We start from the raw sequence: 17,357 nt of genomic DNA, 5'->3' as shown, positions 1-17,357 counted from the left end.
GGCAGGAAGCAAGCCATGACACACAGAAGGCCTTACTTGCAAAGTCAAGGATCTTGCAGGCGTTTGCTGAGGCTCAGAACAGTCTTCGGACAGGCCAGGGCTCCCTGCTCTCTCAGGGGGTGCTGGCGAGGGTGCTGCTGTGGAGGGCTCAGGCGTGGTGGGGTCCTCACTCTTCTTACATTCCTTTATTTTTACAACCAAGTCACAGCACGTGTAATCTCCTAGGAAAGAAGATTTAGAATCCCCTTTAGAGGGCACCAAGTGATTTTCGCCTGACTCCTCAATACCATTAGACATAGAAGACAATTTTGAAAATAGAAACGCCAGTGGATTATTAATGGGCCTCGTTAAGCTGACAAGATCATGCCTCATCACAGAGCCCCCGGCCGCCCTGGTCACAAGGAAGAGCATTTGCATTCAGCCAGACTTCAGGACCGGCTAATTATGCCAGGGAGGTATTCCCTAGGCTTCTGACGGTTAGGATGGCTTTGCTCAAAATGAAAAGAAACTTTTCTATTCGGTGCTTCATATTAAGTGTGTCCTGTCCAATTATCACAGTTGGGTTGTTTTGGGACAGTGTATTAATCTAGCCAGTGCTTGCTACACTGATGATATAAGGACAGAGCGCTGGTATTCAATTAGGGAGCCCTCCCCAGCACTTGCTGGAGACCACCACTGGCTTTGCATAAGTAATTGGGATGACTTCTCGCTCAAGGCTGGTTTTGGGCTCTTCCTGGGGCCATTTTGACTTTCCCTTGTGGAAAGGGTCCGGAAATGAATGGATCCAATAGCATCTCAGGCAGGACCGTTTCTGATGGATTGGGGATTAATGAGTATTCACTGGGCACTTACTGGCCTCAGCCTGCAACACAATGTCCTTCACTCTGTCCTTAGTCCACCCCTCCCATATGAGCCCCACTGCTTGCCTCACTGCACCTTCCCCTCAACACAGCACCCTGAAACCACCCCAGTTCTGAAACGCATGGCAGCCTCTCCCTCACTCCTCACCCACATGCTCGCCTATCTTCATAAAGCCCCTTTGATTCCTCTGCCCAGTGGACTCCCACCTCCAGGCTGAGTCCAAACCTTCCAAAAGCCTCCCTCCGTCCCCTTCCCAAGGCAGGACCCATCCCTGCCTCTGCTATGTCACCCCAGGGAACACACATCCCTCACTCAGCAGCATCTATAACCGGGGGAGGGGTTGGAAGATGATGTTTTCACCCCACCAGCTAGGACTCCCTAGAGGGCTGGACCATATCGTATCCACCCTCCTTCTCTCCACAGCACCAGGCTACGTGCCCAAAAGGAGCTCATTCTGTGGCAAGTGTGGAGGTGGCCTTCTGGAGGCTCACCCGTCCATGGGATGCATCTCCACGATTACAACGACTACAACTCACCATTTATGCCTGCGTCGTCCCTTGCCTGGGTCAGCTGTCCAACCTCTGCTCAAGACCCACGCACAGTTTCTGTTACCTACAAGCCCAAGCCAAGTGGACTTTCCATGGCCATTCACGGTGGGCATCCCACCAGCAGCGGTCACTTTGGAGTCTCTAACAACAGCACACCACTTACGTTTCCAGTCACGCTCTTTCATTTTTCTGAGCATTTGCTCTGGTGCCTTCTGGAAAATTTCCCTGTGACCACTCTGCCCCACCCACCCCGTCTCCCGCTGCCCCTTCAGGCCTAACACTAGCCCCAACCCCCTCCTGTGGAGTGAATCTTGCCTTCTGCCACACTGCTTCCATGTCTTCTTGTGAGCACGTTTTCTAGTTCACCCTGTACATAGGGGAGGAAGCCACAATTTCTCTGCCTCCTTCTCCATCATTCTCCCCAGCACCAGAACCGGAAACCCCAGGGCCAACCCTAACATTCCCACTTTTCCACTGCTCAAAGACCCATCCCTGGATCCCAAGCGTCTCTGCAGCCACGGCCCCTCCTGCACAGTGACTCCACACTCTCCTCGTAGGCTGGGCCTCAGCCCGCAGCCGTGCTCCTCTCCCATCTGTCCTCCACATTGCGCACAAGGCAGTAGTTTCCTCTCGAGCAAATCTAATTATGTCTCTTCCTTTTCAAAGGCTTGGCTCTGCCTTCAATCCAGGCTTCCTAAGTGGGTTTAGAAAGGCCTTCCAACCTGATGCATGTGACCCCTGCAGACTCACGCCAGCCACTGCCACCCCCACAACCCTTGCGTCCTGGCCCGACCCTCTGCAGGTCCCCACATCAACCACGTTCTTCCTGTCCCAGTTCCTTGTTTCGTGTGTACCTTTCCCTCTGCCCTCAGTCTGATTTGAAAATGCCAAATATACTTTCAAGTTCCTGCTCAAATCACTTCCTTGGTAAAGGTGCCTCTGCACAGACCCTCCTCGGAGTGTCGGGGCTGTCCTCGGCTTCCCCATGGCCCATCACACAAGACAGAACTATGCTGCTGTTTCCTGCACCAACTGAGAGCCTAGAGGGCAGGGGATATAAAGCACAGTGTCTGGCATGCAGTAGATGCTTAATAAATGCTTCTCTAAACGATTAATGAATGAGAAGCTAGGGATTAACTCGGGTTCCAAGTGAAATTACTTTTATCAATTGCCATAACCAATTTAAATTTTACAGCCCAAGCTGATATCTTTCTGTCCATTTCCGTAGTTCTTAGAGAACATCTTTAGAGTGATAGGAAATATAAATTTTCCTGCTGACATAACCAGGTGCCACAGGACGTTTTCCCAACGTGTTCTTATGTCCTTTCTATATCATTGTTGCACCATTTAGTAGTGGTCAGCAACTTGACGCCCAGAGAAATGATGACTGTGTTCTAATTCTTGGTTTCTTCTTCTGTGGGAGGCTGAGTTTGGGACCTACCTTTTGGGCACGTGAGTTCCAGTGTCTCATGCTTGTTAAGTGCTGGGCACCTGTGGGAGCCTCGCCCCTTAGTCATTATCCCTGCTAGTTAGTCACCGGGCCACGGGCAACCCAGTGGACCTGCTGCCTTCAGAGCAGCCACACACACCTGCATCTCCAACTTTCCTTAGCTGAGCCTGGGAGTCTGCTGTGCACCTGGGTGTGGTCTTCTCTCAGCCACAGTGGGTACTGGCCTTGCACACAGTGGGCTTGAAAAATCCCTGACCCACATAGGGCTGCCTCCTGGGTGCTTAGGAGGTTCTTACGTGGCAACAATTTGTCCCCTCTCTGCTCTCCTAGTTGGAGAAGGGGAGGCTTCTTCAGGTGAACAGTGACTGTATGCACAAGGTCCAAGTAGGCAATCAACAACTTTTTATCGACTGTCAAGACAGAATGATGTCACCCGCCACCCTCGCTCCTTACCTTTGGGGCACTTGCTTTCTATCTGAACACCATTGTCTTCCTGTGGAGATGCACATACATCTTGTAAGGGGCAAAGAAACCCAGGAAAAAGGATTCTGGGTTTCAGGAAGCTTTGATGTCGTCTCTCTGTGGGTTCAGAAAGGTCTCTAGACAGACAGTCATCGCTTGGAGAGCTATCCCCAATGGGAGGGAAATGTCTAGTGGGCTTCTGTTCCACTGGAGGAGCAGACAGAGTCATGCATGCTTCTCCTTGCTGCCTCTTGCTGCTTCCAGAAAATACTTTTGTGTGTACTAAAAATAAAATGAGAGTTGTGCTCAAAATCTCTTATGAATCCAATCTGAAGTACTGACTTCTACCGTACATGGTGCTTTGCTCGGGACAAACTTGAGGGGGAGTACAGTACTGCAAGTTCAGTTAGGAGCTCCATCTCTATACAGCGCTGTCCTGGATGGGGCTTGAAAGAGACTGTGCCCGGTGGTGTCCTTAGGAACTCATATTACATTATCTTCAGTGAGCAATAGAGTGAGTTAGCACCTTGATTCTGGGGCCAGAGTACCTGAATTCAAATCCCACCTCTGCTACATTTAAACTTTCCAGCCTCACCTATAAAATTGAGGTGAGGCAATAATATAATGGACTAATACTAAATTATTTATTATTAAGGTTTCTGTAATAAGTTTATTTCTATAACAAATTATATCTTTTATATATTATATGATTATATTATATATAACAACATATCTATATTATATAAATCTCAAATACGAAAATTGAGGTAATGTTATAATGAAATAGTAATTTATATAGAGTGTTTAGCACAGTACCTGATGCACAATCAGCTTTGAATAAATGTTCGTTATGATTACTATTGCAGAAGCATTGGTGCCAAGTTACGTACTATGGCAAATACAGAGGTAGGAAACAATTTATAGGGTCAATGTGCAGAGCTCTAATAAAGCGGTGGGTTTAAAGACGTGTACAACATGTAGCTTGTTTCCACATTGTACTATCAAAAGCCTGGGAACCACCCTATGTCCATTGATAGGGGACTAATTAAATAAATTATGGTACATCCATGCTCTGCAACGGTTAAAAAGAATGAGGCAGATGCTCTTGTGTGGATGTGGGTTAATCTGTAAGATACATTATCTAGTGAACAAAGCAACATGCAGGACAGTGTGCTTCCCCAGTAACTGCTTTTAGACTCAGATATCTCTCAAAGGACACAGAACAGGCGGGAGACTGTGTTGTCTCAGGAGAGGGCAATGTAACACTAGGAATTGGCAGTGGAAAACAGGCTTTCTTTTCACCACCCGTTTTGTACTCTTTCATTTTTTTAAACCTCTTTTATTTTGGAATGCCCTATACATTTTTTAAAGAGTTATTCTTTTTAAATAAGGGAGGGACTGCACCAAGTTGTCAGCCTCCCATGCTGATGCCACCCGAGAGAAATGGCCCCGCCATTGCTGCCAGTGGGAACGCGTCCTAGCCTTCCTGTGTGTTGGGACAGCAAAAAACATATTGGGAATCCCTGGAATAATAAAAGTTATAAGAACATTCTTGCTATGTTTTCTCAAATGTCTTATATATAAAAAGGAATTGAGCTCATGACTACCAACCTCTCTCATCAATTTCTCAGAAGTCTGTCATTTGTTCTACCCCCTCTGTCCTGGAGTCCCCACTGCTCCAGCCAGTGGGAACAGGCTGTGTGGGGCAAGGCCAGGCTGTGTAGTACAGAGGGAAGAGCAAAGACTCTAGGGCTAGAGGGCCCCCAAAGCACCTTCCTGGCCGTGGGATCCAGCACAGGTGAGGCCACCTGAAGGCCATCAATTTTCTTATTCACCAAGAGGGGAAACCCAGCTTTCCATGTTCTTATGTGCAAATAAACAAAATGTAGATCAAAAGCGCCTGCAGGCCCCAGTGTTGGATACATAGAAAGTACCAAAAAGAAAGAAATTGTTATCAGCCTTTGTCATTTGGAGATGTTTGTCTACCTATTGTAAAGTTGGCTTTGCTAAACTGTCCAGAAAAATGTTTCCAGACTTTTATTTCAAAACATTGGTTCTGTTTAAGTACAAAATATTGCAGACAGAAGAAGCCCCAAAACAGTCATACATCACCTTCTTTTGTTAGAGCTCTCTGACAGAATCAAAAACCAAATTAGTTATCAGTGATGCAGTCTCAATCTGCCAGGTGATAGGATCCATCCTGGAGTTAGATTTTTTTAAATTAACGTATTTATTTATAGATTTATAAGATCAACCGATCAATATTTTAATCTATCGATCATCTATCTATTTATCTATCTCTGGTTTACTGTAACTTTTTATGTGAATGAGCTTATGTAAGTCAGATGTTCAGGCTGTGACTTGAAAGAGTTAAACCAACTCAGAGAAAATAGAAGGTAGTTAGTGCACTGGAGAAAAGCAATATGCAGCCAAAGAAGGACTTTTCTGACAACTGATTGATCAGGTCTCATTTCGTGCATTCTGAAACGTACAATCGTCAGCTGTGCAGTCACCCTCAGGTGGACCCTCGCAGGACAAGGCGGCACGTGTGCTCTTCTCCTCTCATGCACTCCACGTGTGGGTGGGACTGAGCGTTCTCTGTTCATGCCCAACATTCCAAACTGCATCACCCCAGTGAGGACCCATGGCCACTGCAGGCTCTGGCCACCTCGAGAGCAGCCTGCCAATGAAGTCACCTATCCCAGGCATTTCCATCCACCGGATGGGCATTCAAAGTCCTGCTCCTGAGTCTGCCACATGGAGAGGGCTAGGCCATCATGACTGTCCTTTAAATAGAAACATTCCCCATATCCCCTTTTCTCAATTTGGTTGACATGCCACAGAGCAACAATCTCACAAACTTGATTATCCCAGAATTAAGCTATGCAACAGGAAGTGAACTAAAACCAACCAAAGGATTCTGCCCAACAGTTGTAAATTCCTTCTATTGAACTCATATCCTTGACTTATAGAAGAGCCCCTTGGGTCATGATGCAGTACCCATTTATGCTTTCCTCAAGTTCACTTTTATTGCGAAATACATGATATTTACAATGTAAAGCTATTAAACAGAGCACCCACAAAGTTACCTCCTAGATTAAGAAGTGGAATATTTCCGGGGCTTCAGACATCTGAGCTGCTCTTGGATGGCACCCACCCACATTCTACGAGACAGGACCACTCACCTCAACTGTGGGTTACTCCATATTCCTTTTGTCTCTAATTTTCCCACCTATGTAGCTACCCTTAACCAATATGTTTTTATACCAAAATTCTGACTAGCAAGCGCAAAGCTAGCTTTTTTTTTTTGAGACAGAGTCTCGTTCTGTCGCCAGCTTGAAGTGGCAGTCTCGGCTCACCGCAACCTCCGCCTTCTGGGTTCAAGCCATTCTCCTGCCTCAGCCTCCTGAGTAGCTGGGATTATAGGTGCCCGCCACCATGCCCAGCTAATTCTTGTATTTTCAGTGGAGATGGGGTTTTAATATGTTGGCCAGGATGGTCTTGATCTCTTGACCTCATGATCTCCCCGCCTTAGCCTCCTACAGTGCTGGAATTACAGGCATGAGCCACCAAGTCCAGCAAAAGCTAGCTGTTTTAAGGTAAAGACATCCTTGTATCTGTTAGATAAAAGCTTCCAGAGGAGGCTTCAGCAGGTTGGCTGGGCCATAGCTTTCATGTGAGTTTATAGGATATGATGCTGGGGAAGAAAGTAGCAAGGGATGAATGAGTCCTGGACACCAGGGGATGATCACGGTTGGCATCAGGCGGGGCTGGCATGTGTCCGGTAGCATCAGGGGAGCAGGCTGGTCTGGATTTTCTCTTCCTGACCTCACCATGTTCAGCTGTAGGCCTTAGGGATAAGTTCACCGGCAGTGAAATGTGAGCCCTATGGAAACCCATGCAGGGCAGGGACTGGGGGTGGTGGAATTTCAAGGACCTCAATGACACATCACCAAGAACAGCCAAGAAGAGGCATGTATCTGGGCTGGGTGGGGACACCGCCAGCCTATGCAGGTCCTTAGGACAACATGAGAAAAAGGTGGGTCTTTTTCAGGACATTTTACTTCCATTGGCCAGAAAATGCCGCCATTAGCCAATCTGATAGAAAAAGATACTTTATTGTGTCTCTCCAAATATCGTACAAATTTTTGATGTTCTTATATGAGCCCCTGTTGAGCCAGTGGCTCCCCACACGCACACAGTTCTCATAACCGTGGCAATTTTGTTCACAGTAGAAAACCAAACCAGAAAGCATGAGTGGTTGCTAAGGAGAGAAACCAGTACGACAGCAAGACCATCAGTCACATCTCAGGAAGAGCAAGAAAACTATGAAAAGCAGATACGCGAGCTGGGAGGGTACAGCTGCCCCGGGAATTTTAATAGCCAAAAGCAGGTAAACAACATACGGAACTCGCATTAGAATCCTTTATATCCAGATTAGTTTAAATTGTGTTAAAGGTATTCTCGTATTGAAGATGAAACTTAGCTCTTTAGAACATTCATTCATTCAGGAAGAGAAACATTGTCTCTGAGGTTTTGAGTCAGTTCTGTGCAGCCTCCTGCCCTCTTAAAACAGACTTTAACCAACCACTCAACCAAAAAGACCTTTCTGAACAAAGCAGGCCTCCCTGAGTGTAAACCACACATTTCCTCCACATGCTGATGTTCTGGGCGGTGACGTTTTCTCCCTGCAGAATCTGGGCCATCTTACAACCAACTGTCTTAAGAGCTCCAGTAACCCAAGCTTGTGTCGTTGTCTCTGGGCCATCAACATAAACATCAATTTCTCAACTCAACTGCAGGGTGGCCCTCAGCATCTCCTAAGAGCCCTAATGCTGTTTGCCATGAACACAAGCAGCCCCAGACTGCCTTCTGCCCTCAACACCTTTGCAAAGCTCTCAGGTCAGCATTTTATACATAGCGTCTCACCTCTTCCTCTCACCTGGGTTCTCCTCCAGCCAGCCCCAAAACTACAGCATCTAACTGGAAACCAGTTAAGAGAGGTTGGCAGGCTTGGGTGTCTGTTGAACACCCACTCTGCATGGGCACCTGCAGGTGAATTGAGAACTCTCTTTTGCTGTGTCCTTTTGGCAAGTGAGAGGCTGCTGCAGAGGGGAAGGAAGGCATTCTGTTGCATGTTGTGTGCTGCGGGGGAGAGGTATTCTTCTGCATGTTGCATGCTGCAGAGGTGGGGAAGGCATTATTCTCCATGTTGCATACTGCAAGGGGGAGGCATTCTTTTGCATGTTGTGTACCACAGTGGCGGGAAAGGCATTCTTCTGCAGGTTGCATGCTGCAGAGAAGGAGGGAAGGCATTCTTCTGCATGTGGTGTCCTGCAGTGGAGGGAAAGGCATTCTTCTGCAGGTTGCATGTTGCAGAGGGGGAGAAGGCATTTTTCTGCATGTTGCGTGCTGCAGAGGAGCAGGGAAGGCATTCTTTTGCATGATGCATGCTCATCCGTGGACATGGAGGTCACGAAAGAGGAACGAAGAGGCAGTAACAATGAGCACTCTAATCGCACAGCTTTTCAAGCAAGTGTTGTTTGCTTTATTCTTTTACTTTTAAAGGCGAGAGAAAACCTAAAACCACCTCCAATTACAATACATGGAAGATGAAATAAAATAAAGTCAAGTTAATTTGTAGCCTTTTAAGAAACAAGAGGTTGAGCGTGGTGACTCAAACATGTAATCCCAGCACGTTGGGAGGCTGAGGCAGGAGGATTGCTTGAACACAGGAGTTCAAGCCCAGCCTGGGCAACATAGTAAGACTCTAACTCTACTAAAAAAAAAAAAAGAAAAAAACTAGCCAAGCATGGTGGTATGTGCCTGTGGTCCGTGCCTGGTGGTATGTGCCTGTGCCTCACCACTTGAGCCCAGCAGTTCGAGGCTGCAGTGAGCCATGATGGCACCACGTCACTCCAGCCTGAGTGACAGAATGAGACTCTGTCTCAAAAAAAAAAAAATACAGAAAGGAAGAAAGCAAAGAAAGGAAGAAGAAAAAGAAAAGAGAGAGAAAAAAGAAAAGAAAAGAAAACAGAACAGAGCAAGCCTTTTACATGGACAAGGCTGGTAGATATTTTTTCTCCTTTTTTTTTTTTTTTTTGGTTAAGGCTTCAACTTTTGGCTGCAGGTTAAAACTGTATTTCCTCTTATGGGATCGGGTCTCCATTTGGTATAGCTGTATTTCACCGCATCCAGACTTCTGTTTAAAATCAACCAATAATTGTTTCAGCACATTTCTGTTCAATTTCTATGTAGTGGCATTGCAGCCCAGGAAGGGAGTCAGAAAAGGTAGGAGGAGGCAGACAGCAAATGGGATAAACAGCTCCCGGCAGAGAGGACGGAAGCAGTGAGCTGCGTTACCCACAAAGATGATCCACAGCAAAAGCAGAGCTGGAGCTGGCGCCACTGGGAAGAAGAAGGAGAGAGCAGGAATGGGAATGTCAAGGAGGACAGCCAACCTGAAAATCAACCCGCAGGGATGAAGGGGCAACAGTGGGGCTAGAGGAAGCAGACATGGAGGGGGCCTTTCCTCGCCAGAAAACCAGACTTCCTACAAATACCTTTCTAGACAGTAAACAGGTATCTTCTGCCATAAACGTCAATTAACCATTAGAACCTTTTCTCCCTAAAGCAGCAGACCTCAGGGGCAGAGAGGCTGATGACCAAGAAATCAGACTGACTTGTAAACAGAGATAGTGATATATGAGAAGAGGCTTCCTTCTTCTGGGAGCTTGGGCAGATGGTCAGGAAGGGAGAACCATAGTTAAGATGTCAATACGGTGTTAGGATACTGTTATGCAAATTCAGTGATCAGAAGCACTCTGTGTATTCAGAGAAAAAGGAAAAAACCCAGTATATTCAATGGTATTGTTCTAGTGTCAAGTTTGAAGGTACCATGTGGGCAATTGTGCAGGCAACTCTCATTTGCAGTAAAGACTCACATGCAGCTGTTGCAAAGTAGGAATATATGTATCAATTCACACAAAGAATCTCCAGAAAGGACTGGATAACTAGCCAGTTCTAGTTATCCATTATTATTCTGTTATTAGATAGTTACAATTATTCCAGTAATGTCATACACCTAGAGATCTTCAGGTTGATGAACAGAAGTCTTAAAACATAACAAAACTATTTGGAAGGCAGAAAGAAAACACACACACACCCGTGCACACACTCATGCCTGTCTGCTTCCTAATAACAAGATTACTTCGACTACATTGCAAATCATGATCAATAGAAACAAGTTCCAATTAAATATTAGATAACATCTTTCTACCTTCCTTTCAAGAAGTACAGACCCAGAGTATCAGTTACCCTACAGTCCTTTATCCCCAAAGCATGGCTCAGATGCCAGAAGCACACAGAAAAATAACTTTAAGCTTTTCTTAAAACTCATTGCTAAAGTTTCCAAAAGTGACCCTTTGAAGTAATAATTACTTTCATTAAGACATTTCCATTTAAAACATCTTTTTCTAAAGTATAAAAGCAATAGATGATCACTGTAAAGAAAATCTGACCTACAGAAAAGTATTAAAAATTAAAATACTGACAATCTGACACTCCCAAAATGCTCACAGTATGTCTCTGGGAGCTACGACATATTTCTAGTACATTAATATATGAGCTTTTTCCTTCATTGCTTTCACTTCCACTTTGGATACAGCTTGTAACTCACCTGGGTCACCCTCTCTCATACTCACATCCACTGACATCTAAAAGCACAGGTTCATCGAGACATGCCTGTTTGGGAGCGGAGCTGGGGTGCTGGGCTCCTTGCTATTAATGGTTCTCCTTTCGTGGTGCCTGGCAACTTCAGCAGGCTTTCATGTCTCCTCCCACTCTTGCTTTCCCGGGTACTCTGACAATTACCAAGCAGACAATGCTGCATGTTAAAAATTGGAAGGAAAAAAAAGCAAGGTAATCTTCCAGGCGTTGAAGGGAACAGCACAGAGGAATGTTGACCAAGGTCGCCACAGAGTGAAATGTCTGCTCAGGACCAGATGGTCATCCCAGAACTACCAGACATGTATGTGCACACATGCATGCATGTGTGTGTGTCTGTGTGTGCGCATGTGCATGAGTGTACGCATGCACAAGTGTGTGTGCGTGTGCATGAGTGAAGAAAGGAGGTGGCTTCCATGTCAGACCTTTAACCTACTACCCTCATCTGAGGGTACTGAGCTTCTAGTATTCCAGGGAGGGAAGAAACAAAGTTTATCTGTGGGTTTCTCCTGCTCCCTCAAATAAATTTTTTGACTTCTTTATATTCAATTTAACTATTTATTGAATACCTACTATGAGTACCTACTATGTACCAGGAAATGTGATAGGGCACTTGGGATGCAACAGTGAAAAAAACAAAATTCCCACCCTCATGCCTCCTATATCCAATGGCCATCATCTCCACGCCAGCCCCACATTCCTACAACCAGCTTCACAGCTGCTTCACCTCTGAGCTTGCAGATGAAAGCCTCTTACTCTCTGACTACATCCACTAACTCTTCCAGAACACAGAACACTACTCGTTCATGCCTTTTACTCAGAATCACTGAGCCCTCAAGTCCCCAGCACCTCTGTTGCCAGGCACAGCTGGTTGCCTAACTAATATCCATTTTTGCTTTTTTTTTGTTTTAACTTAGAAAACCCCCCATTTTGTTCAAGATGGCAATGGTCCTAGTTAAAAACATTTTGGCATCATAGGCCACTGCTCTAGTCAGTGAAATATAAGTGGAAAAAGTCCTTTGGGAGAACTGAGCAGGTCTTGAGAGGAGATGGTCCACACAGTATTTAGTGTGGATTTGGATGTGATGGCTGGAGTCCTGGCAACTACTTTATGAGCATAATAATGAGAGCCTCACCTAAAGGAAAACGGAATAGAAAGGAAGGAGTCAGGTTCCAAAGCCATGCCCTTCCCCAGGCTGCCTACCTCTGGATTTTTTTTTTTTTTTTAACAGTAGATACACTCTTACATTTTTAAGCCACTGCTTTTTGAGTATCTAGTTACTCAGAGTTAAACACAAGTCCTAATTAATCTATCAAGGAATAAGAGTAGATAGATTTATGGTAGCATAGAGCACAATCACATGGCATATTTGTTAAAACTCAGACTGCTGGGCCCACTCTGGGGTTTCCAATTTAGTATATCAGAAGTGAGCCCCAGAAATGTTCATTTCTGAGTTCCCAAGTGATGCTGATGCTACTGCTCCGAATCATACTTTGAAACCCACACGGTTAGGTTTCATTGCAGTGAAGAAACAAAGAACAAAAGTAAGCAGATTTTGGTGGCGCAGTGCCTTGCTACTAAAAATGTGGTACATAAACCAGTAGCATTGACCATGCCCAGGAACTTGCTAGACACAGGGAATCCGAGACCTCACCTCAGAACCACTGAATCCGAATCTGCATTGTAACCAGTTCCCAAGTGGTTCACATGCATGTGCATTTCTGAGGAGCAAGACCTGTTACATGGCCCGTGCAAGCCTGGGGGGCTCTGCACATTGTGGTCATTCAGGAAGGTCAAGGAGGCTCCATCTGCCTCCTTGACTATGGGCACTGAAAGGAGTGGATGGAATGGATCATTGCACTGGCCCAGCAAGGCTTCACTCCAGGTGAGTCACATCACTCAGGACTACATCAACCATTAATGTCAGGGTGGTGGGTGTGCAATCCCATCAGGTTCCCAGAAAGAGAACAACAATGAGAATGAACAATTTAAGGACTCCTACAGTCAGTCTGGCTTTCTTCTTTCCTGTCCTTCAACTACTCTCAGAAAAAGGACTACAGAAATTTAAAATAGTATAAGTACAAATGTATCTGCTAGAACAAAACACAAACCTTCTGAAATACCAAAACAAAATAAACAGATGTAATTTCATATGTAGCAAAGAATACATATCTTGGAAAGAAATATAGCAAGTATGAATAAAAATAATTATTAAATTATGATAGTATTGACACCAAACATCAGTCATATGAATAAATGTGTTGTGGATTTTTTTTTTTTTTTTTTTTTTTTTAGTAGAGACGGGGTTTCACCGTGTTGGCCATGATGGTCTAGATCTCCTGATCTTGTGATCCGCCTGTCTCGGCCTCCCAAAGTGCTGGGATTACAGGTGTGAGCCACTGCGCCTGGCCCATATCAATAAATGTGAATGGACTTAACTTATCTTTTAAAAGAAAAAGACTTTCAATGTGGCTTGTAAAACAAGGGAACTTTGGCAACGCCTGACAAAGCCACATCTGAACATATCTTGCAATTCAGCAATTCCCCTACGAGGATTCCACTCTGATGGGGCTTACGAGATGGCCTGCAGGCCTCCCCCAGCATCATCAGCTCCTTTGCTTTGTCCTCTGTCAGCAAGTAAGCCAAGGGCAAGCCTCAGAGACCTAAGGACGAGGGGTGAGGCCAGTGGGGAATAATGGCTCTTCCATAGAAGGAATGGACATCATTTTGATTTGCATTTGGGCAGACCAGGTGGGCTCCTTCAGATAATCAATTCCGACTCCAGCACTGAGCAGTGAATGTCACCTGTGCTGAGCAGTTCAAATCACCAAACAAATATATCCAACATATGGGAGCTGGCTGACGGAGCCCTGGAGAGTCTTTGAGCTAATGAGCTGGTCAAAGAGAGGTGGAAAGAACCATTTTGAAGGCCGAAAGGCAAGCAAGCCACAAATCATCTTGAATGAGACTAAAACTTGCAGGCAGTCTAGGGAGGACCCCAGCTAGATCAGTGAGTGAAGGCTCATGGAGACTAAATTAAGGCCTTAATCATCCCTCAATTATCTTCATGCTTAGGCTTAAGCCCCAGGATAGTCCACACACACAAGCAGATCTTGATGTTCCTAATCTTGACTTTCCTACATTTTAGGACATCCACCTACAGCAACTTCCATGCATTGATTTTGAACACTGGTGCATCGACTCACCACAGCCTCCTGCTCAGGACACCGCCTTCATCATTAGCATGGCCGTCATTCTTGTTTGGACAGCTGTTTCCTGGCAATAATTTGAACATATACTACATTTTCCCCTCTTCATAAAAATGAGTAGCAAATGGGCATATGAGTATGGTTGGCAAAACGTAATAACTATAATTAAGTTGAAGATGGAGATCATTAGGTGCTGGAAGAAGCAAATCTTTAACCTTAATTCACGGTCATGGGACTGAAGCCAGAAATGGGTTGATTTCATGCCGAGTTGTGAAGGAAATGAACAAAATTGAAGAGTCGATTTGAAATGTGAAATATATATGACCAAACACTAGGCCTACGGATAAGTTATAAAATCAGAGGTTTTACATTACTGTTGAGAGCTCTGATCACAGAATCCCCTTTCTAATATGTGTTTTTTTTGGATATGTATTCAATGTCCAAACATGTTCTCAGGACACCAACTGTAAGGGATCCATGGTTTTGGTGCTTTGTGGGCTGGGGCCAGGAGGGAAACAGGCTTGCCTGGCCCAAAATACCTCCACTTCCTGCCTCTCCCGGTCAGTCCTGTTCCTCCCTCCAGCCCCGTCAAACCCTCATTTCCATTACAAGATCTGGAAACCCCATTTTGGGAAGATATAAATATCTTAGAGGATTCCATGTCAGGAAAGGAAGTGAATTCCAAGGCTGCAGGATTCCCGTGGAAAAGGCCCCGGGTTCCACTTCTCAGCGCTCCTGGGGCTGCTGGAAGCGCTTCCTAGCCTGACTGACATCATCTCTCTGGTTTTCTCAGACACTTTTTGCAAACCTCAATCATGTCAACCCAAACTCAGCTGGAAACACGTGGCCCTGTGTGCATCGCCTTCTAAGAACGCTGTGCCCTTTGAAGAACTATTTTTGACAATCAGAATTGGAGACAGTCCCTAGGGCCTCTGAAGAGAAGCACATGCCACATGAAAATAGTCACTAAGAATAAATCAAGAGACCAAAGGAGCCCACGTCAGTGCAAGCCGGGCCGTAGGCAGGATGCAAGGAAGGCGACACTGACCCCAGCTGGTTTTCTCTGCCTCCATCTCTGTGACTGTGAAGCTTAGCCATTTAATGTCCTTTTGTTGCTGAGTCCCTCCCCAAATGACGACCTTTTCTCAATGCAATAAACAGGCAGTGCGGCACCAGACAAATTCTCCACTTTCTAATCACTCCCATTTAACGCAGACTTCCTGAGTTATTTATTTCTCTTCGCTGAGAGTAATTCATAAGAAACAAAACGTATTTGGTTTATCGCTTTGCCCCATGAGACCACTTAGGTATAGAAAATAGAAATATGCTTAACTACTTCTTGAAAGCTACCATGAATATTTGTACCCAGGAAAAGCATTTCCCTTACACCCTAAGAAGGGAGGGATTTCTTTTGGAAAATAAATGTATCGCCATTCTACTTTTTTTTTAAAAAATCTCATTTTGGAGCAATGTGGAGAAGGCAAAATTCTGACATTTTTAAGTGCTCAGTGAATACAGGCAAGTGTTGTTTCATATAAACTCACACCACTGGCAGTGAATTATGCGGAATGATTGTAGGATGTGTGTATTTCTCCCCCAGACCTTCTCCCCTTTTTTGGGTCGGAATATTCAACATTTTTAAAGAACATTAAAAAAAAAAAAAAAAGATACTTGATTGCTTTTCATTGGGCTTTTAAGCCTCGGAACACCCCAGTCAAATTTTCCCATCCTAGGGCTGAGTCAATTATCACAAAGGCTCATGTCTGTGCACTGCATTATTCTTGTCGCGTTTTCTGGTGGTTCTATTTCCCCCTCCTGGAGCAGGATGGCGATCAGCCTGTGATGTAGATGAGGAACTTGAGACCAGATGGATGGAGTGACCTGTGCATCGTCACCCCGTTGATGGGTGGCAGAACCAGGTGGGAATAGGTCCCAGTTATTTATTCCAAGGATTCCAAGTTATTCCAAGAGCCTGTATTCCAAGTTACTCCCAATGCCTTCCGTCTTTCTCAAATGATGCCATGTCACAAACAAACCATCCTGAGAGATTTTATTCATGGTCTCACTGGGGGACTCTGCCAGGGGCATGACTCAACAGAGCTGGGCTTGGTGGGATTCTGAGCAGCTGATGACCCATCTCTCCAACAGATAGATGGGAACTCCACCATGATCAGATGCATGGGTGCTTTAAGGGTGCTTTAAGAAATATAGCACAGGATGGCCATGCGCAGTGGCTCACACCTGTAATCCCAGCACTTTGGGAGGCCGAGGCAGGAGGATCACAAGGTCAGGAGATGGAGACCATCCTGGCTAACACGGTGAAACCGCATCTCTATTAAAAATAGAAAAAGTAGCCAGGCGTGGTGGCGGGCGCCTGTAGCCCCAGCTACTCGGGAGGCTGAGGCAGGAGGATGGCGTGAACCCAGGAGGCGGAGCTTGCAGTGAGCCAAGATCATGTCACTGCACTCCAGCCTGGGTGACAGAGCCAGACTCTGTCTCAAAAAAAAAAAATATATATATATATGGCACAGGATTTACAGATATGTTTATGCCATTTCTGGTGAATCAACAGATGCAGAGATTGTATGTATGGCAGAGCTGCTGAGAAGTGACTCAACTGTATAAAAAACTACTACTCCATGAGGAACTTTTTAAATCTATCACAAATAACCACTTTTAGAAACATTGCACATTTAGGCTTATGGAAATGGAGCAAAAACAGTACAAAGAGCTCCCTTGTACCCCGGCCCTGCTTCCCTAATGCTAACATGTAAGATGTTAACAATGACCATTCTTTTGTTTTTTTCTTAAACAAAGAAACAAGCACCAATGCAACCTAAAGACCAGCTGCCTGAAAACTCACTTTTTAAGAGGATCTCTACTTGCTCTAAAAAAGATTTCTCTGAAAGGTGTCAAGGCAAAACACAAAGGAGTGGGGCAGGTACTGGGTAGACCCAGAGGGTGTGAAACGTGGCAGGCTTATCTTCCTAAGACTCAGCCCTAGGATGGCCCATAGCTAAGGCATGACTTTAAAGAGAGGATCTGTAAGTGACATAGACTTTGTTCTTTATTTGAAATCTAAGAAAAAATGTATACACACA

General features: G+C 45.2%; 1 protein-coding gene across 6 annotated transcripts in view; it reads right to left on the bottom strand.

Annotated features, from left to right (window-relative positions):
- CUNH10orf90 (chromosome unknown C10orf90 homolog) overlaps nucleotides 1-17,357 on the bottom strand; it is a 237,802-nt gene that overhangs the window by 28,410 nt on the left and 192,035 nt on the right. For 5 of the 6 annotated variants that reach the window (XM_033179209.1, XM_033179233.1, XM_033179203.1 and 2 more), the window contains 2 exons: nucleotides 3,313-3,603; nucleotides 37-221 (listed from right to left, as the gene is read on the bottom strand). In XM_033179209.1, coding sequence (XP_033035100.1) covers nucleotides 37-221; nucleotides 3,313-3,603 — 476 coding nt within the window. The remainder of the gene's footprint in view (nucleotides 1-36; nucleotides 222-3,312; nucleotides 3,604-17,357) is intronic. The other variant, XM_033179244.1, reaches the window with a different exon arrangement.

This window comes from Trachypithecus francoisi, unplaced genomic scaffold (genome assembly GCF_009764315.1).
Source record: "Trachypithecus francoisi isolate TF-2019V2 unplaced genomic scaffold, Tfra_2.0 Contig01579, whole genome shotgun sequence".
Lineage (NCBI taxonomy): Eukaryota > Metazoa > Chordata > Mammalia > Primates > Cercopithecidae > Trachypithecus > Trachypithecus francoisi.
This window is presented reverse-complemented; position numbering and strand designations above follow the sequence as displayed.